The sequence below is a fragment of the Branchiostoma belcheri genome, unplaced genomic scaffold (assembly GCF_001625305.1).
Source record: "Branchiostoma belcheri isolate BF01 breed outbred unplaced genomic scaffold, Haploidv18h27 scaffold3, whole genome shotgun sequence".
Classification (NCBI taxonomy): domain Eukaryota; kingdom Metazoa; phylum Chordata; class Leptocardii; order Amphioxiformes; family Branchiostomatidae; genus Branchiostoma; species Branchiostoma belcheri.
Genome location: NW_017803909.1, coordinates 6,618,362 through 6,639,957, shown reverse-complemented (window position 1 = coordinate 6,639,957; position 21,596 = coordinate 6,618,362). Strand labels below are relative to the sequence as shown.

The window sequence follows — 21,596 nt, the reverse complement described above, 5'->3', positions numbered from 1 at the left end:
TATATACAGAGACTTTTAAGGAGGTCCGCAAGCCCTTTTCCGTAGAGCGTTATCTGCCGTTTTAATTCTACGTAGAGCGTAGACGGACCGCTCCGTCCGCATTTTGCGTGGAGCGTATTCGCCGTTTTAATTCTACGTAATGCGTTGTAACCACTTGGAATTTATCGTAAAGCGTAATCAAGAGGTTTCCGAATTCAGCGTATAGCGTTGTCGGGACCCCCCCCCCTTGCAGGCTGGGAAACCACTGACCCTATTATCCTGGTGCTGGTCCCAGGCACCCAAAATCTGAACCCCAGGATCCTCCAAGTAATATCAATTATAGATAAATCGTGATTGACTGTACTGTAGATATGCGTTTCCAGAAATTTCTCTTAGGTTTACATAATCTCCAAGCAGATCTTTTGGTGGGAGTAACACATTATCAAATTGGCCAGTCTGTAACCATTTCCCCGCCCAAGTGGTGGTGGTAGCCACAGTCATATAACTCTGTTCTGTTTATAGAAGAACATGACTGGATTGTCCATGTGAAAAATATCCTCAATTACAACGGTCTTGGACACATATGGCTAAACCCGAAGTTATATCATTTATATACTCAAAACAATTCCAGTTGCAATTGGTGGATCATTTCCCATGACCTGGAAACGGGCTGGCGTTGTTCCTATTTTTAAGAAAGGAGACCCTCAAGATAAATGTAATTACCGTCCTGTATCACTCCTCCCTACCTTGTCAAAGGTCCTCGAAAAAATTGTATACAAATTTATTTATAATCACCTCTTTTCAAATAATCTTATTTTCCCTCTCCAGCCTGGTTTTATACATGGGGACTCAACTGTGTGTCAGCTAGTTTATATTTGTCACACTATCCTTAAGCCTTTTGAGGAAGGGAAAGAAGTACGTTCTGTTTTCCTTGATTTTTCGTGGACCTTTGACAAGGTATGGCATTCCGGTTGTCAAAATACAGCAAAACGGAGTTGATGGTCCCTTAAGCGACGGTCACAACCCGCCGTACGTGCTTTTTCTCCGTACGTTTTTTGGGAGGCTACGTCTGCTACGTTTTTTTCTGAAAACGTGGAGAAGGAGTGTCGTCGACGCACGGTTGCACAAAGTGTAAGAGTGTGGTCTGCACGCCAAGTCTGGCCGTGAGCGGTTGCGTGCATCGTACGTATCGTACGTGCTTACAACGTACGATCTCTGTGCGATTGCAACTTTACCGTAGGGAGGCCGCACTCACACGTGCTTCTTCCGCACGGCACGTACGGGGCACGCGCGTCGCTCCTACTCGCACACACAGGTGGTGAATCCGCAGACCGCACGTAGAAAAAGTTTTACATGCACTTAAAGTTCTACGGCGTGTCTGCGTGCTCCCAAATCCGTAGGATTCCGTACAGAGATGGTACTCACCACGCACGGATGCCCTGCGTTTGCCCACGTTTTTGCACCTAGACAGCACGCAGAAGCACGTACGGCGGGTTGTGACCGTCGCATTACTAAACTGGATCCGCAGTTATCTATAGCGACGGTCACAACTCGCCGTACGTGCTTGTATGAACCCAATGCTGATGTCATAACTTTGGTTATTGAGTGATGTTCAGCTCACGTGAGTTTTAAAACTATAGTTTACATTTTCCGAAAGAATGAGCGTAACCACTAGTTAAAAAGGAAGTAGTTATAATACTGATCCATTGTCCTTAACCGAGCAGATATGGAAGACTATAGCTTTCACAATGTACATTCCTAACTCTACCTCAATTGTAATAGTGCACTTTCCCGTGGGAGAAAAAAAAGAAGTCAAATGAATGGTAACTGAACGCTATGGAAGACGACTACATTTGTTGACAACACACATAGATGAGTATTTTAACCTACCAGTGTCCAAGCTTTATCCCGAAATATCACTTCTTTCTAGAAATAAAAATGGACTTCTGTGTCATGCAGCCGAAATCCAGACCAACTGTATGTATACGTAGCACACAGGAAGCCTCGCTTGCCCTTGGCGGAAGATTTTGGTTACCGTATGTTGCCTAAAACAGAACGGATTTCTTTGGGGCATGACTGTGAAAAATGAACACAAATGAATAATGAATAGTCTGTATCTTCAAACGGCTTGAAAGACGAGGAAATCTGTCAAGAGCACAACTAGATCACTACTTCAACCTACTGAATGTCCAACTTTTATCCAAAAATATCACTTCCCTCTCGGTTTACTAAGGAAAATGCAATATTGCGTGGTGCGGTCAAAATATCCCTATGCAAAAACATACAGGTTTGAACGCAGTCTCTCGTCTCCCGAGCTTATGATTATAGAAGGTCTCTGTTTTCCCTTCTCGCCTGAAACCAAACTGATTTCTTTCAAATTCGACTGGCATATTCTTAAAACCTTACAAATGTACTCAGTGAATTCCCATGATGATATTCTCATTGGTTATTGATTTTCTCGTTAATTTCAGACATGCTAACCTTTCATTTGACAGCCATTTTAATACTTTGTCTTTTTGCTAAAGTCACTCATATCAAGTACAGGTGGTTGTAAGGACCCAGGCATGGGTATAAATGGTACGACTAGTTGTGTGACATCGAGTACAATGTGCATAAATGATTAATCTACAAGCAGACATTTTGGTGGCTGCAAAGACAGACTTAAATTGACTAGGCAGTATCCATTGGCCAGACATTTTAAATACGGTAGTACTATACTATCTTGCTAATGACTGTCCTAATTTGGACTCAGATGATGAAGATGACCAAATTACACTTTGAGGAAAAACAAAGTACATCTCTGGTGTGAGTCAACCAAGCCGCATCCAAAAATGTTGGTTTCGTGAAAATTCGCCATCGTTTAGCGAATTTCCATTTCGACGCGAGAAATGCTAATCTGGGCTCAGATGACCATATTACACTTTGAGGAAAAACAAAGTACATCTCTGGTGTGAGTCAACCAAGCCGCATCCAAAAATGTTGGTTTCGTGAAAATTCGCCATCGTTTAGCGAATTTCCATTTCGACGCGAGAAATGCTAATCTGGGCTGAGATGACCATATTACACTTTGAGGAAAAACAAAGTACATCTCTGGTGTGAGTCAACCAAGCCGCATCCAAAAATGTTGGTTTCGTGAAAATTCGCCATCGTTTAGCGAATTTCCATTTCGACGCGAGAAATGCTAATCTGGGCTGAGATGACCATATTACACTTTGAGGAAAAACAAAGTACATCTCTGGTGTGAGTCAACCAAGCCGCATCCAAAAATGTTGGTTTCGTGAAAATTCGCCATCGTTTAGCGAATTTTCATTTCGATGCGAGAAATGCTTATTTGGACTGTGTTGACCATATTACACTTTGAGGAAAAACAAAGGTTTCTCCAGTTATGCGACCAAAGCGGAAACGCCGGGAAACACGCACTCGCACACACACACACATGTGACACCGTGAAAGCAACACGCACATGCACTCTCAATTACGTGCACACAGCCACATACATGCAGAGAAACTCACTCACTCACCCGTTCACTCTCTGTGTTCAAAACTGAATTAAGTTGTCAGTTTTGCATATTGGTAGGTATTGTTTGTATGAGAGCTTGTAGTATGGACTGAGTTGTAGCAGCTAGTTTTACTTCACGTCTGAGTTTCTGGTGATTGGTTGCGTATTGGATATGGTATTGCAGTCACCAAAAGATCTGTTTGGAGATTACTTATGAGATTACTTAGCAGGAGTGTCTGTAGGTCAATGCTCTTATGACTGCTCCATAGTTGTATTACGTTTCCCTAGGATTGTGAGATTTTTTCTGGACTCCCTCTAGATACACCGTGAAGTTCCATCAACAATGTCGCCTTAAGTGGAGAACTAGGAGTAGGAACGTTTCCATTATACATTGATACCCAAGCGCAACTTAAGTCGGATATTGACTCAGATCACGTGTACAACCTTAGAATAGTTTTCAACAAGCTTACGATATTGCTGTAGAACATGGGAAGACCAGGTAGTTATTAAGCAAGAGATATCATACAGAGTTTTTAAAATGTTTGTTTAAAGTCAGCTGTAGACGTTAAGCATCCTGGAAATGTGTCCAAAAAGTTTGACAAAGACGAAACTGACTTGGCATTGGAGAAGCAATCCAAACAGAGCCAATTGCCAACTTGCGAATCCGCGATGTTATAAATATGAAATGGTAGTTATAAGAATCAACCAGCCGTTCGGAAACGTTGTCCTACTTGCAAACATACTGTTGAAGGTGAATTTCACTTCATGCGCAACTTGAAGAATGAGGACATAAACTTATGAACATGTTTACCAGCACCACAAACATAACCTTACCTATAAGACAAGCTACCTATAAGACAAGCTCAGACACATTTAATTTACTCATGCCATACTCACGCAATTTCTTTATATACAGACAAATATACATGTATGTATACTGCCTTACTCAGAAGAAATCTTATTACCTCTGACACCAACAAGTCGCGTTGACTTCATTCACTTTGAAAAGGTTTATTTAAGAAGCCGTAAGCTGGGCCACCGTGAAAGGACGTCACTTTGCATGCCTTTCTTTGCGCCTGCACAGAAAACAGGCGGATATTTGCGGAGGAAGAGCGCGAACCATGCTTAGGTTTGTGAAGAGAAGAAATGACCAGAAAAGTGACTTTTCTTTTTGCATTGTCCTTATTCTAAATAATACAGCATGAGTTATTTAGAACTCCTCTGTAATCCATGTAAAATGTTTTGAAAATATCTCGGAATATTTGAGAATCTTTGTAGGGTCGTTTCTGCACTTCCAAACGTCCTTTATCGTTTCAACGGGACGACAGCACTTGTCAACACTTGTGAATGTTGTTTATCTGAGCGACTTTAAGTTTTGGCCCCAGGAATCTAAAGACACCTGCAGTGTTTGATATTGAAACAGCTCGAATCGGCGACCAATAACTCTCAGTCATGTACTGAGTCAGAAGAATCGATGCGAGGAGGCCACCTGTCCGAGGGACGTTTGACTAGTTAGAATGCGTCGTATCATTGTACAATGCCAAAAACCTGTTGAATTTAATCTCTCCTAGGAGACAATGGGTTTCGTTTAAAATGGCTGAAATAACGGTCTTTGACATACTTACATGGAAACATAGTCTTTTTCATGCATATAAAATAAGCCTGGCTGACTCTTTTTGTAACGTCGAACGTCCTGGTATCAAATCCTGGTTAGGTTAAGGCCTGTTGGAGCGGACGTAAACTAACCAGGATGGTACCCAGGCTAGCTGTATATATCTTCATGAGAAATGATCAGCAGACCTATTAACAGCAGAGCTATAATAGTATAGGAGTCCATCATTGATTTGATTTGATTAGATTGTATAAAGAGATATATACAGCCATGACTGCCCACAACCGGAGGCTATTATAAAGGGCTAGAAAATAAACATTTGGGAACAGGGAACAGTTAACAGTGTCGGTTACACCTCAGATTAACACACTTTTACCTAACAGATCATCATCTTTATGAAAGTTTTGTCCACATTATGAAAGTAGTATGTCTATGGGGAAAAATTGGGACCGAGAATATAAGCGGTCGTTATGGCCGGATTGCCGGATACTAGTAACAGAAGTGGTCGCTTGAGATTATATGCCAATTTATCGGGTTTTAGTGACGTCATACAAAATAGTTGTAGGTGAATATGCCACTTCTTTTATTCATAAACATACAATCGTATGTCCAAATAATTAGGATTGATGTTCATTTTTCCGTTTTGGACACACCATTTCCCATGTCTCCAGCAAAGTTAACATAAATAATTTAGGACCAAAATGTTGTTATCTATATCTTGCCTTCATCTTGAAAACATACTTCCTTCCGACCCACTCAACGCAAACCACGCCACATTATGTACTTTACTTCTTACAGGCAGCGCCTCCCTCCCATACCCTACTAGCTGTCGTATCTTTGATATTGTGTTTAACTATATCCACCACTCTGGAAGATTTGACCAATCTCATTAATGTTATGCTATAGGTATTGGTGCGCCAGCCACTTTCATTTTATGTTTATGTTATACTTTATGTCATCCTTATGTTAACATTTGTATTATGTTTTATGAGCAGCGGATTCACATAAGCACAACAAGTGCTTCCTATCCAATGCTCAAAAATCCATGTGAATAAAATAAAATAAATAATTTACATTTGTATTATGTTTTATGAGCAGCGGATTCACATAAGCACAACAAGTGCTTCCTATCCAATGCTCAAAAATCCATGTGAATAAAATAAATAATTTAGGGGGAAAAGAATTTTTCGATGAAAATCTATGACAAAAATTGGCCTTTTTCACGTGGAATTGAACCCATCACCCAAAATTTACCCACCGAAATGACTTATATTGTCGGAAAGAAAAAACCCTTATGTATTATCAAGCAATTTAAAAGTATAAAGAAAATCCTAGCACTGAGATTATCACAAAAGCCCGTCGCGCAAGGCATAGCGACCGCACCCCTAAATCGCCTAAAAGGCATATCTAGGTCAAACCGAAGCACCACACTCCAGGTGGAAGGATACCCGGAGGCAAGCCTGGGACCCGGAATCAATTTTCACCCAAAACACGCCACTTCTTACACTTTCCAGCCATGTTCATAGTTAATATCATTTTGCAGCAGATTATGAGAAATGTGAACTCAAACATGAACAATCTGAACCCCTTTGTCACTTTTTACCGCGCATTACCGCGGAAGAATTGGTGTGTGCACCGTTGATTAATCAAAAATCCTAATTAATATCGTCTATGGATAGAGAAAGTTTTTCTCTATGCATTATATTTATATATAATTATGCCAAGTTTGGGTTGCGGACGGTATTTCCTTCCTGAGTAACAGGTGGTTGAAAGTTACCGCCCTCGAAGGCTGATTTGCGTCTCCAGCCGTGTATACAATTCAGTGCATATAATGAATCAGACGTCACCATAATCGCATCCTCTCGAAGTGGTTATTGTTACTTAATTCAAGCTCAATGAACAGGTGTTGCCATGGAAAAGATAGGTACAAGGGTACTCTTGAGCAAGAGCTGGCTGGTATAATAAATGAACTAAAACAAAGACTGAAAGATAACTTAATACAAAAATTCAACTCAGAACTACAAGTAAAGGGAAGAAGAGAAAACCAAGGTACAAAATGTACATGCAAAACATTCAAAGGGATTTATGAAAGAGAAACATATTTAAACATTGCAATCTTCGAACATCGCAGAGCCATGTGTAAACTTCACATTAGTGACCATCCCTTACGTATAGAATCCGGCAGGCATAGCCGTATCCCTCTGAAAGATAGAACGTGCGAATTCTGTAATCATTTATATGTTGAAAACGAGATACACTTTCTACTTGACTGTACATTATATGAAGATGAACGCCAGAACAATTCGATATTTTACATTTAGACAAGATATGCAAGAAAATGTCAAAGCAGGACATGTTTAAACACTTGATGTCATGCAAGAACGAATGTATAGCAGACAAATTATGTCTCCAAATGTTTCTAAAAGAGAGAAGAAAGGGCGACTAACAGTAGATGATAGGTAGTATATAGTATTGTTATAATGTATAAATTACTAGGAATTAGCATTAGAATATTGCATCCCAGTATGTAATACTCATGTTTTGCATACTGCATATCCTCTTGTGCATTTAGCCCATCTGGTCAAGAACATGCAATAAAGATTCATATCATATCATATCATATCATATCATATCATATAAACCGCCTAGAACGTATTTGAGCTGATGACGACACAATGCGCGCCTCTGGCAGGTCTTTTAAACGGAGAACGATTTCAACAGGAAGCAGATAAAGTTGGACTTTTCAGTCATAGCTGGTAGAGAAGAAACCTGGCATTCCTGCCCAAACTTGTCCGCTCCCATGATATACTAGTAGTTTTTTGTGCAGGAAAACCAAGCTAAATGTTGAATCATTGGTTGAAACGGAGGTATAAATGGAAATTTACCGAGAGAAGGCTGTACAGTTGGGTGTAGGTCTCGATGATATATAAAAGCCTTAGATTGTGTCTTCTCACTAGTGCTACTTATTTGTCTGAACATTGAAAACTAGTTCGAGTCCGAACTGGAAACTTGATTCGGGGGGAAAGCCAAGAGTGACGTCATCAGAGGCCCTTTTTTACTAAAAAAAAACAGTCTTCTCAAGTCGGGAGTCGCTTTCAATCGCACAAAAGCTATTTCCGGGTGCACCACCCTGATGTAGACTAGTGCAAAAGACTATAATATGGTTAATAATGTGGCGCCATTAATGTTTAGTATGCACACTTCGAAGGCCATATGGCTGCAATTTTAAACCAGCCACGCATCTGTGCGGCTGCCAACACGAACCTTTATTTCAGAGGAAAGTGCGAATGTGACAAAAGCATAATATCAACGTGGAAGATGTTCGATCGCGCGTTTCTACAACAATGTACAAGTCCAGTAGAATATTGCTCAACATGTCGCCATCTTTTTCATTTTCCGATCTTTTTGTTGACGATAGATGAATTAGAGCGCATTGTTAGAATATCGCTAAGCATTTATGCATCATTGAATCTTTTGCTGTTGTATAATTTCACTGAAAGTTTTAAAACGCAACGAAGACGTATGGATATAGTGAGGGGCGCTCATGTCAAACCATAACAATGGACGTGGGAGGGGGAGACTTCCACGTGCTGAAGAAACGACATGCCGATATCTCAAGATGCCAAGTTTGCGATGGTCTGGTCTGGAAACTCGTGAGTTCGCAAGGAATAAAGACAACAAGCCTGTCTTTATGGACAAACTATTTATGATAATTATTTACAAGGTGGTATGAAAAAGATATACATATCTCTACAGCATTTCGCTACGAACATGTGTAACTGAAAGTATAGTGTTCGTACAATGTCACAATGCCAACAAAGCCTGTCTTTATGGACAGTATTTACATTATTTACAAAAGTTGGTCTGCAAAAGACGTACATCTGATTCTCCAGGAGTTCGCTACATAACAGTTCGGATCTTGTCCATATATAATAAACAATGCTAGCAATTAAGTATTTAAATTATTTACAAAAGGTGGCATGAGAAAGACAAACATACTTTCCATAATTATACAAGGAACGACCATATAAATATATTTCAGGTACACGTACACTGTTTGCGATAAAACACATCGGTCTCTAAAACATAAGCTCGCCCAGCTGTTCCATGCATGAGTCAATGGCTGTTGTAGTATGTACACGGCGATATCCAAAAGACTTAGAAAGATATGCATACTAACACCTGTGTATTCTTACATGCGTATAACTGCATCCGTTATACAGGAGTTCGCAACATTGAACAAACTATACAAAAGTTATATTCACATTGTTAGAAACTACACAGTAGTACATAAAAATTCTATCAAACAATACAATGTAACGCACATTACCAACTTTTGACTTGCCGTACAAAACATGTTGATGGGATATGTTGCTTTACTTTAGTTCCAAACTCAAATAAAACAGTGCATTGGCATGAAAGTTCATCTGTATTGGTACAAGTCATTATGAAATAAAGGCTAAGTTCCAACACTAACTAACTAACTAACAAATCAAATAAAACAGTGCATTGTTGACATATGAAAAAGAGAACGCATATTGAGGATAAAATGTTCTGGGTATTGTCGTGAACACACGAAAAAAAACAACAGAAATGATAGACACGATGGAAAACGAATTACAAAACAGAGGGATGTTTATCTAGCACAGGTCTGTGTCATGGCAATCCAGAATGTACAGAGTGTCTTCTTCAGTCGCATGGACCAATGGTTTGCTGATTTTTCTGAAATGTTGATACTGGTTGATGAAGGAGCACGCTTTAGCATTGGAGCTGGTCAGTTTAACTGTCCACAGCTTTGTCTCCTCATCCCGTACCCCCTTGCCGTACCACTTAATGCAAGGCACTTCGTGCTTGTCAACTAAAATGAAGTGCTGAATTCGGCCGAAATAGACAGAGTCATGAAACATCATTCCTACAACTGAGGATACACTTTTGGTTCCTTTTCGCGTTTCAATTTCTTCGCACCGGTAGTCTTGCAGCCGCTTTGAGCGGGGGTGACGGGACGTTGCTGAGAAGTACTTTATCACTCGATCACACTTTGTGTATGTACGAGACTCCACTGCTAGGTAGCCGTGAAGACGATTCATGTGCTTCTCATCCAACACTACATCTTCTGGGCGTGGTACAGTGCCCTTCAGATGCTTCAGTGTGTTAACCGGCCTACCTACTACAGTATACTCATCCTCCTCTCCGATTTCATCTTCCTCTCCGCTTTCATGATCCGTGATCGGCAGGTCGCCACTCTCAAATGGGTCTTCTGACATCGGCAGCTTTCCAGCGACCGCCATCACATTGCATAGCCAGGTGACCTGTAATGTAACATCAAAGTTGAAGAAAGACGGTTCCGAGTCACCATGACTCAAGATTTCACTATTTCCATTTCGTGATATGATAATATGTCAAGAAAACTTGTGGCATTTCAGTGTAACAAACGCTCTAAGTGTACCCTAGAGGTGACTTTCACACAAAGTGATCTTACAGTGATCACTGAATAAAATACAATTATTGGTGTTTCATGGCTCTTACTGCATTCTTCGGCGTAGTGTTTCTGCGTCTCACCATCCCAGTATTAGTATCCAGGTGAAGTTTAAAAATTCATAGATGGGTGGATTTATGGATGGATTGAACGAATGAATGGATGGATGATGGCTAAGATACTACTAGTATTACTAGGGCAGAGAGAAATTTATACATACCTGGTATGACAGAAGGCACGACTTCACCGGGTTTTTCCTGCTGGTGATGCGGGACAGGACGAACTTCATGTACCTCTCAAAAGGTGCCATCCAAAGGCACGTGATCGGTCCATACCGTCGGATAATCTCCACCATGTGGTGTGGGAGATGCCACATTAAAGTCTGGAAAACACCAATATAAAATCATGAGGCCTTTGATGATGAAAGAATGATACACACATCTGCAGGCAGTTGACAGGTTTGCACGCATTGCACGATGATTCAATTTCAAGCAAGAGCTATGAGAAATGCATACCGTACAATTAGTCTATGTACCTTGTACCAAGGTTCTTGAACCCTGAGATGTTGTTAGCATGTAGAGTGTTATCAATTACATCATTGTAAAGAAAACAATACTAACCCTGAATGCGCGCGGGAAGTCCCTCTCCATTCGGCTGAATGTTTCGTTCACCCTAGCCTCCAGTGCCGGAAGTGTGCTTGTGTCGATCACGGGAGACCCGATAGCCTGGAGGGTGTCGCACAGCTCGAACAGTGTGGCCCGCTGCGCAGGAGGCAGCATCCCGCGGAGAGAGTATTTCATTAGCCCTTCAGTTAGGAACTGCAAAGCAACATATAACAGAAAAATAGTGCGTCAAAATCATGTCATATATACATACATGCATATGTAAGTAATAAATGGTTTATTGGTCAAACAGAACAGAGTTGCAGCCTTTATACGGCTGAATTGATTACAATCGGTTTACAATCACACAATACAACCGGTTTACAATCACACAATAATCAATTAATAATCACAAACAATCAAATAATACACATGATACACATTTTTGTGATAGTGTCACAAGGGTCTGTGCGGCTGCCATTCGCCGCCACAAGGTGACCTCAATACGACTTTCCCCAACACTTACCCATTCACACTGGGTCTCACCGTTTTATAGTCGAACGCTCTACCACTACGCCACCCGACGCCATGAATGTATTAGAGAGGGGGGAGGGGGATTCTGAAAATGACCACAATGATTGAATTCTTCTCGGCATAGTAAAGTTACCTTTATCCATTCGAGGGACTTTACTCCTATGGCCTTCTGCCACATTGTCCGGATCTTGAAGTCATACCCCACGGGTGTCTTGACGGTGACCAGTCGTCTGTCTGCAGTTGCCATTTGTTGTCTGGTCAACTGGAAGACTTCTGTCGTGCTCTCTGAGCTGAAAGACAGGGAAGAGTGTCATTTCTACTATGCATTTGATATATGAACAAAAACGTTAGATTCAATGAAGTGCTTTACGTACGTAAGGTAAATTAAATGGACAAGTAAGCATATATCATCTTTGTATGCTCAGTTGCTGATGGTATGTGATGATAATATTAAAGGTTTTATATATTAGTCATCAATATCCACTACTCCCCAAAAAAACGCATTGACAAATCACGCCCATGATTACAAATACGGGCGTAACATGTATCGCTGTTATGTATCGACAAGAACAAGGCTTTCAAAACATGTTCTTATCCTGTTGTAAAGTGGGACATCTCCAATAAGGTAGTCTCTTCCAGGCGTCGGGAGGCGGCTGGCAAGATTAGAATTCGGCCAAATAGAGAAATAACTTGCCAGGGGAGTTGGTCTGCTGTACAGTTTGCTGCTCCTGAAGACTAGGCAGAGTCGCAAACTGTACTCTCTAGCGGACCAACTCCCCTGTCAAGTTATTTCTCTATTTGGCCGAATTCTAATCTTGCCAGCCGCCTCCCGACGCCCGGTAGAGACTACAATAATCTCCGATCAAGATGAAATATTCATGTACATACCCCTGACGAAATCGTCCGAGGGTCTCTTCCATCTGGCAAACAGATTCGAAATTCTGTTTGGTCCCAGTGAGGATTTCGTAGGTACTGTGGGCAATGTTCTGTAAAGAAATGATTGATATCGACTGTTAGGAATTATTTATGGTATATCTTGGTGTGATGACCGAAACAAAGGGCTACAGAGAAGACTATTTCATGTTCCTTAGTTAATCTTAATAGTAGCTGGAGATGCACTGTATGTCTGATCCATGCAGTATTGTCAATGTAGGTACACGTTAACTTAATTTGCATACCTTGGCCGTGTGCATGAAGTCTATGGGGACGCGATCAATGCCGTAGGTTGGTATGTCATACAGGATCTCCCGCCCTTTCTTCCCTGATGCACCTTCAAGTAGCCGGATACATGATTGATATGGCCTGTGAACGAAAATTCAGAAATAAATTAAAAGGCGATTCATCAGAAAAAAGACAGTTTCGCAACGTCGCCAATATTATCTGCAAGCAAACGTAACATACAAAGCAAAGGTACAATACAGGAGGCGGTTGATATACTGAGAGAGATGGAGCAGAACTAAAATGAAGAATCAACCCGTTAGATTTTTTCCGTCGAACTCAGCTAAGGCCCAGGTTACACTTGTACCGTCGCATTACTACAGATTCGCGCTGCTAATGATATAAGGATACTAAGTCTCGCGAGACCCGGGCGGGCGAGAGTTAATGCGAGATGAAAACAACATGGAGACCAGAACAATCATTGCACATCAAGGAACAGCAGGGGTTTTGCCGGGCTTCCTTTTATGGCGCGAATCTATAGTTTACTACAGACGTAGACAACGATGAGTAGCAATTTCGGTCAAAGTACAAGTGAAAATAAGTCGTCGGGACTTTTTGGATGATAACAGATACCTTAATACGAGGTCAATGGATAGGTGAGAGGTACCTTATCCCCTTGGTGTTCCCTGTACTCTTCTTCTCGTTAACTTGACGCTTAAGGTCGTCCACTGCCTTGCCATACTGTTCTTGATATTTCCGAGGAGGGGGGGGTCCACGGTGCTCCGCAGCCTTCGTTGGAAAACCCTCGCTGTCAGAACGCATCTGGTTGTCCTGCTCCAGGAACCGTCGGCTGTTATCGAACGTTGTAACTCTGAACTCTTTCGAGTATGATGCTGAAATTGAAAGAAATGACTGCGTTATAGACTCGTACATTTCATTGAATTTAAACCAAAGAATAAGCTTGGTACATGCACCGGTGATTACCCCCCACCGGTACTCGCACAGGGAGGAGCACTTCTTTTCAATAATGGTGTTGCTGCCTCTCCCCGTGCCCCTATTAACAGCTATGAAAAAATTGTCGTGCTAAGATTTTTAAAAGCGGTTTATAGCTTGAATCTGGGACAAATTCAGTCACCCGCTCACATCTCAGTGTGAGTTCGCGCCTCACTGGACCAGATTAGATAATACTTTATAGCCTCTACCAGGCACCGCGGATCGCTGGAAAAATAGTAGAAATCGTGGGTCGCAAATTGGAGCTTCTATGGCCCTGGATCTTCTCTGGTATACTATCCCTTTATTTCGGCCAATTTCTACTATTTTTCCAGCGATCCGCGGTGCCTGGTAGACTCTAAATACTGTATTCTGGTCCTACAATTATGCTGGCTTAAACATGAATAACTGCATTTCTTGTGGTTCATAACCCCCGACATCACGAAACACATGTTGAACCTTTTTATCCTTAGTTTAAACTGTCCAAATAACACTTGGTGTGACGACTCATAGAGAAACTTACTGTAACGGTCAATCAGCTGCTGTCTGGCAAATGAATACCAGGCTGCGGGAGGCGGCTGGAAAGAGTAGAAATCGGCCAAATAGAGCACGGTGAATAGAGAGATAACATGCCGGGGGAGTTGGTCTCCTAGAGAGTACAGTATGCCGCTACCGAAGTCTGTGCAGAGCCGCAATCTATACTCTCTAGCGGACCAACTCCCCTGGCATGTTATTTCTCTATTTGGTCGATTTCTACTCTTTCCAGCATCCTGGTAGACGCTAGCAAATGGATACAGGCTGGACTGTGGTCAGTTTTATACTCGTACTTACCCCCACCGAAAGATCTGATTGGCGATTTGATTAGAAGGCAGTCTGTTAATCAGCCATAGAGAGGTCCTTAATGACCCACTGAGAAATTGACAATAACAGTGTTTTGTGAATAGCATACCTAGAAATACATTTACCATGGCAATTGACAGTTAATACGAATATTGATAACTTAAGTGTGCACTTACCCTTTTGGTGACAATAGGGACAGGCGGCTTCTGCTCTGTGGCCTTGGTGATCGGTACACTTGTTCCTGGCCGGCCAATCAAATGCGAAGGCGATGATGTCTCCATACAGGGTGAAGTATTCTTTCCTTGAAGAGTCCCAAGCTTCAATTCCTTCATGGAGTTGCTTGATGTCCATAACCATACGCTGGTGGTAGGCGTTCATCTCTTGAGGACACTTTGGTCCTGTAGAAAAATGAAAAGATATAAAAAGATCAATGTCTGATAGAGAAATACGCCTTTCTATGCCCGAACAATCTCAAAGCAGAAATTCAGGGGCTAATTGATCGGGCCTAGCCGACTGGATGTTGACTTGGCCAATAATAACTCTCTCGGCCCCGTATTGATTTGCTTGAAGATTTTGCGCCCATACGAAAGGCCCTTCTATACGTAAATTTACGTTTCAATGTAGTGCTTCAGAATTAGAAAAGCATGCACACCGACGCATTTTTTTTTACTTTCGAACAACAACAACAACAACAACCAAAATTTTGACATTAGATTACAACACGCTCGTGAAATGGACCTTTACAAAGTACTTATTTGGTGACGCTGTGAGGGTGTAAGATTACCTCTCTACATTTGCCCTGCCCAGAAGGGAGTTGACACACGACCAGAAAGCGTGGCGGACACCCGCAGCTACTGTCCAAGCAGAGGTTTGGGTTTGGGGTTATTTTGGGCGTGTTATCGGGCTTTTTTTTATCGAGGTTTCCCTTTTGCACTGGATTTATTTGTTTACCCAGCCCCTATTTTTGTTATACTACAGCAGATCTTTTCTGCTTTTTATGTAATAACTCGCGTTGCCTAGTACGTGCCCAAGATATGAGGCGCATGCACGGAGCTGGGTGCCTGACTTTCAATATACTAGTTTAGCCAGGCCGGTAGCAGCGCCGAACGCTGGGTTCAAACCCAGCTCCATTCATGCGCCTCATATCCCTTCTTTTGTTGGGCACGTACTCGGCAACGCGAGTTCTTACATCCAGTATAGCAAAAAAAAGTTCTCTCGCCATTTTGAATTCACGCGGCGTGCCCTGTGGGAGTCCACCTTGTTCCCCGCCCATGTATCCCCTGAATTACAGAATGTAATAATACTCTTCCTAAGAAAACGCAATAGATTAACTTAAGTATCATTATGGACTAGCTCGTTAGAATCATATTTTAGTATTAGTTTGTGTGTGTACCTTTGTTGTTTCTTTGTCATACATTGTGTACCAGCTACAATTGTTGAGCAATAAAGTTGTTTTGATTTGATTTGATTTGTATCGATAGGTTAGCCTCTACCAGGCTTGGGGAGGCGGCTGGAAAGAGTAGAAATCGGCCAAATAGAGTAATAAAGCATGCCAAGGGAGTTTGTCCGTTGAGAGAACATTTCGCCGCACCCCAACGGACAAACTCCCTTGCCATGCTTATCCCTCTATTTGACCGATTTCTAATCTTTCCAGCCGCCTTCCCAGGCCTGGTAGAGGCTATCTGAAGGTCTCTAAAGAAAGCCGTCGCTCTCAACGATTATCGGTCAGTCAAAACTTGGCGTTCTATCTGGCCCGGTAATCCCAAGTGACCCATGACGATATGATCCTGTGAGACGGCGCGCTGCTCACTCGTGATTGTTATCTCCAAGATGTTTAGGTGGCGCAAAACATATTATCAAATTATACCCAGTTGGGTGGCTAATGGTTACAGTCTGGCCAAGAGATACTGCGCCACCTAAACATCTGCTTGGAGATAACCGTGATGGTACCTTCCCCCTCAATGTGGGTACTGCGTAGCCTCTACCAGGCTTCGGGATGCGGTTGGAAAGAGTAGAAATTGGCCAAATAGAGAAATAACAGGGCAGGGGTCCGCTAGACAGTAGAATTCGGGAACGGCAAACTGTACTCTCTCACCAGCTGTACAACAGTACTCTCTAACTGTACAACTCCCCTGGCGTGTTATTTCTATATTTGGCCAATTTTTACTCTTTCCAGCCCTCTCCCGAAGCCTGGTAGAGGCTAAGTACTGCATGCCTAACCTTCGGTGTTGTCGTGGTGTTAGGGTAGTCTATTCAAAACTGTAGCATTTGCGGTTATCAACCAAATTCCATGACATACACACGGAATGTACAAAAACATAAAGGTATTACCACTATTGCAAAGTTATTTGTTGGTAACTATGATTAATTTTTAAAATGAAAAACGATCTTCCGCATAATTTGAAAGCCGTCATTTGTGATTTTAGACTCGGAAACACTGCCCAAATTTTGGTCACAGTTATTAAACTATGTACTGACACATGTCCGGATACATTTCATTTGCTTAGATTTTATTTGAATTAAGAAAGATATGCAGGAAAGTGTATCATTTTCGCCGGCTCATTCAACCTACCCCCCCCCCCCTGGAGCGCGGAAATTGAGGCCTGGTTGGCGGCACGAAACGCTCTCGGCGCCGAAGGGATAGCGCTGAGCTCACGGCGGTCTGGTTACCAGGCTAGCTCATTCGGCACAGCAGCCGGAACCCACACATGACATCATCCTCATCTGGTCCAAATAAGACATGGCAGGAGCAAATTACATTTTTTAACGCAAATTCTAAGAAAAAAATCTTTAAATGTACCTTGTATCATCGCCATCAGCATCAGGAACCCCAGCTTGTCCCTCACTTCCGGGGGAAGGTTGAAAATCTTCAATGTCTGGGGCCAGATGGAATGAGGAATGTGCAAATGATTCCATGGTTCTCCTCCGTCGGTGGAATAGCCTAGAGCCAATGACCTTGGATCTCCCTGAAAAAAAAAATTATCCGTGTAAATAAAAACAGACATTGGCACAGCTACACATCACACGGGCATCCAATAAATAATTCAAGTGCATAACTTTTAATATTCTTTCTTATTTACCTTTCGCCCACCTTTTCAAATTATAGCAAGAGATACAGGGCTGGCACAGGCTTTAACCAAGCAACTGTCATCTTGTATATTCATTGAAATAAAGATGAGTTAAAGATGGCGCTGATTGTATTTATATAAGAAACGAATAATCTGAATAATATTGCCTGAAATCGGAGCAATAAGTGAGTTGTAGACGTTCTAGCGACGTCAGGATAACTTGGATGTCTCTCTCCCGTTGCGAACAGCTTCCGGGAAACGACAAATTTTGAATCCAAAAATTGTCTTCCCGACCACCACTCATTACCCTATGGAAACCCCCGACATGGCATGAACGACAGACTGTTTCCAGGGCCTGCAAAGGTCGGTTAGAGTAGAGTAGAGTAGACTTTTCGTCTCGGTAGGAAATTCTCTTCCACTTTGAGCCACTCCTTGTAGTTATTATGACTCTCCAAGCAGAGGATGTGGGGGAATGATCGTTACATTTTAATATATGGCCGTTTTTTTTTGTCCTGACCCCCACACGTCGGTGGCCGGCGACCTTCTCTGGCTAATGGATACTGCCTAGGCCTGGCCAATTTGATACTGTCTTTTTGCCACCGAGAGGGATCTGCTTGGAGATTAGTTATTATAGCCCCAGCCCCCACACCCCCAATGCAGCCCTCCCTAATTTGTCCCTGAGCTAGCCTCTACCGGGCACCGCGGGTAGCTGGAAAAATAGTTGAAATGGGCCGAAATAAAGGGATAGTATACCAATGCAGTTTAATACCGGCCAGGGAGGATCCAATGCGCGACCCACGGGCTACCAGAGGCTAGCCCTGAGCAACGGTTGCTAATTCTGGGCCTAGGGTGCTGTGGGTCTGGTCTGGTAATTACATGTATGTAGCATATCTAGCTTCATCTCATCTGATAGTGGCCACTACTTGAACATTTATGGATACCTTTCGGCCTAGTGCATGTAGTGTGTGACAGGAAGAAGATGAAATAAGGTTAAAAGAAACTGACCTTAAAGGGACCATCTTCCCTGTACAGCTCTTTCCACATAGCTGTTTCTCGGATGTCCGAGACGTACCGTGGAACAGGTTTGGAAAGGGATCGCCCGTGTTCCTGCAGCATACTTGCGATTTTCGGAACCGCGTACAAATTCCTCACCGTTTCCAGCATGGGGAAATAGGAGTACTCTTTCTTTGGTTTCCCTTTGTCGTCGAAGCGCGGTTCGTTGCACTTAGGGCACGTGGTCGCACCCATAAGGTCCCCGGTGTACAGCACACAGTCATTTTTACACACATGGCAGGTCTCAAATCGCGGCAGAAGTTCTTTCACTTTTGAGACCGCCTCCTTGTAAGTACGCGGTACTGTGTTTTTTAGGCCATGGTCGTCGAGAACTCTCTTGAAGAGTGACAGAATGTCCGTAACGCATTGCTGGGATACTGCAGGGTAGTTAGCGCGCAAATTCAGCACGGAAAGAGTAAACCCGATCTGCGTCCACTGTGATGAGGATCCGTTGAAGATGATCGGTCCATTTCTCTCGTCGTTGTCGTCCTCGAGGAAGACTGCAATAGGGGGCTTGTCCCCTCTGTCCAGGCGTGGTCTTTTCGCTGCTCTTTCTTCCTCCTCTTCTTTCAGGTGGCGAAGTTTAGTCCTTTCGGAAACGTACTTTCCATCTGAACCACACCGCTTTCGACAATGGCAAATTACTGTAGAACTAGACGGGCCCTCCATGATGACATGCTCCCATGATGGTCCAAAGCAAGATGAGTGACCAAATGTGCGTGTGATCAACTCATATACATGTGGGTGTCTTGAGCTAATTAAAATTTGTTTGTTCAGACTCGTGATCTCTGGAAACGGAGCGGGTGGTATATGAGGGGTTCTAGGGAGGGGACTGTGAGAAAAAATAAGATAGCAATCTAGAAATAGACTGGTTACGGTCATAGCCATCCACCCTTAGCCAATCTGGACCGAGGATTTTGCTGATACGAAATCCACATAGTAGGCCATTTTGTCAGAGCACCTCTCTCCCTTGAGGCAGAGGTGCTCTAACCAGGAATCTTGTATCAGCCAATCAAGAGCCAGATTTTTTGCCCTCTCAATGGACAGAGATGCTCTACCAACCTAATAAACCAACTTCATGACGTCCACTTTTGGCATGGGATTTCAAGAAACACTGTCTTATTCTAGGAATATCAATAACAGGCATACAACGAGACGACACGAGATCATTTACAGGCATATTTTTGTATCCACATAAATTTCAGCAACACAGAGCGACGTGAACGGTTTCTAGTTGATTCGTTCTTTGAAATGTTACAAACAACATTGCATGATAATATTAAATCTGTAAATTTGTTCATTAAAATCGTACGAGCAAGTTACACAAAGATAACGAATACACTTTACGACATATTTATAAGCAGTTCTGGCACAAATATCGTTAAAAACAATGAGATGAAAACAAGCCACTTCAGTCACAGTATATAAAAATAGACTAGCTCTTGTTCAGAAGCTTCACAGCTCTGGGGAGAAAGGACAGTTCTCAGACAGTTCCTAATAGCAATACGCGTACGCAAGCTTGTAGTCGGTTTTGAGTTTCATAATAATGTTCATAATGTTTTTCCGCCGTGTCTGTTCCGCGCAGTTGGGGGTGTAGTGGTGTGTTTGTTTGCCCTATCCCGTCCAGTGTTGTCTTCATAAGATGTCCCGCGCATAGGCCACAAGCTCCCGTTCCTCTTGTAGTAGCCTCTCTGCCGTAGTCAACATCCCCGTCAGCATGGAGTTGTAATCTGAAACAAAACAAGAAAAGATGTCACTTACACATAATTACGTTTGAATCTGAAGGACTTTTACTGTAATTTGTTGTTTCACACAGGGACAACTTCCAGTGACATAAAGGAGGTACCGTACTTAATACAAGCCATATGTTGGTGGGCCTGCATGCCCTTTTTCGTAAGGCGTTATCAGGCCTTTTTATACTTCGTAATCTGTAGGCAGCCCCCCAAAAAATCAACATAATTCGTAATAGTACATTAGCCTCAAAGTGTAATTAGAGTAGAGTAGGTCTGAGACTTAAACTTTATTCGTAATCGGCGGAGAAAATTAAAAAAAATATATAAATCCGTAATCACTACCCTCCCCCCCACATGCAGGCCCTCGTGTTGTAATACCAGGCCACATGCTACAAGAATAAGTCATGAGAAGTGAAAAAAATCTCTTACCCAAGACGATCAGCAACAAATCTTCCATCCGGCCCAAAACAGCAGTCAACTTGGCCTCATCTTCCATGTACTTTCTGCTCAACAGGAGCTCTACAGTTTGGAGATGGACATCTAACTCGTGGGACGCTGACGTTAGGCAGCGCTCGATCATGTTGGCAGCCTCCTCCAATGAGTCCTCTATCTCTTTCAGTCTTTGATAGATATAGATTAACTCCATCAAATGAACATTATCCATGATTCTGCCAAAAGAAAAAACTTCCTGAAAGTCCTCTTCTCACTGAGCAAATTAAGTCGTTTCTGATTGGTCCTTGTGAGTCCGTGTAAAATGCATACCATATGTCCAACAATCAACTGCGCAGGCGTAGAATGTTTCGCGGCAAATTTAACAGGAATGCCCGCCATTTTCTCGTAGCTTCGACACAGAGCGGCTGTGACATTTTTGTACTCGTATTTTTGAGATGGAGTCAGACAGTGACATTTGGTCCAGGAGCTCGTCGTTCCGGGACGAGCTCGAGATCCCCCCCCAGCAGCCCCGCCAGTTCTGGAATTCAAGCCAGGACTGGAGTTCAAGCGCAAGCGGGGAGTTCGAGAGGAGCTGGCCCCCTCAGCCCGTTCAGCCGCCA

The 21,596-nt window shown here is 42.6% G+C and overlaps 2 protein-coding genes across 6 annotated transcripts in view; both read right to left on the bottom strand.

Moving 5' to 3' along the window:
- The window catches only part of LOC109473762 (solute carrier family 12 member 4-like), a 92,697-nt gene that overhangs the window by 52,088 nt on the left and 19,013 nt on the right, over positions 1-21,596 (bottom strand). The window lies entirely within an intron of this gene.
- On the bottom strand, positions 20,020-21,492 carry LOC109473764. Its single transcript, XM_019773794.1, has 2 exons — positions 20,974-21,492; positions 20,020-20,541 (listed from the first exon to the last, which is right to left on the bottom strand). The coding sequence occupies exons 1-2, from the start codon at positions 21,206-21,208 to the stop codon at positions 20,447-20,449; spliced, it is 330 nt and encodes a 109-aa protein (XP_019629353.1). The 5' UTR covers positions 21,209-21,492; the 3' UTR covers positions 20,020-20,446.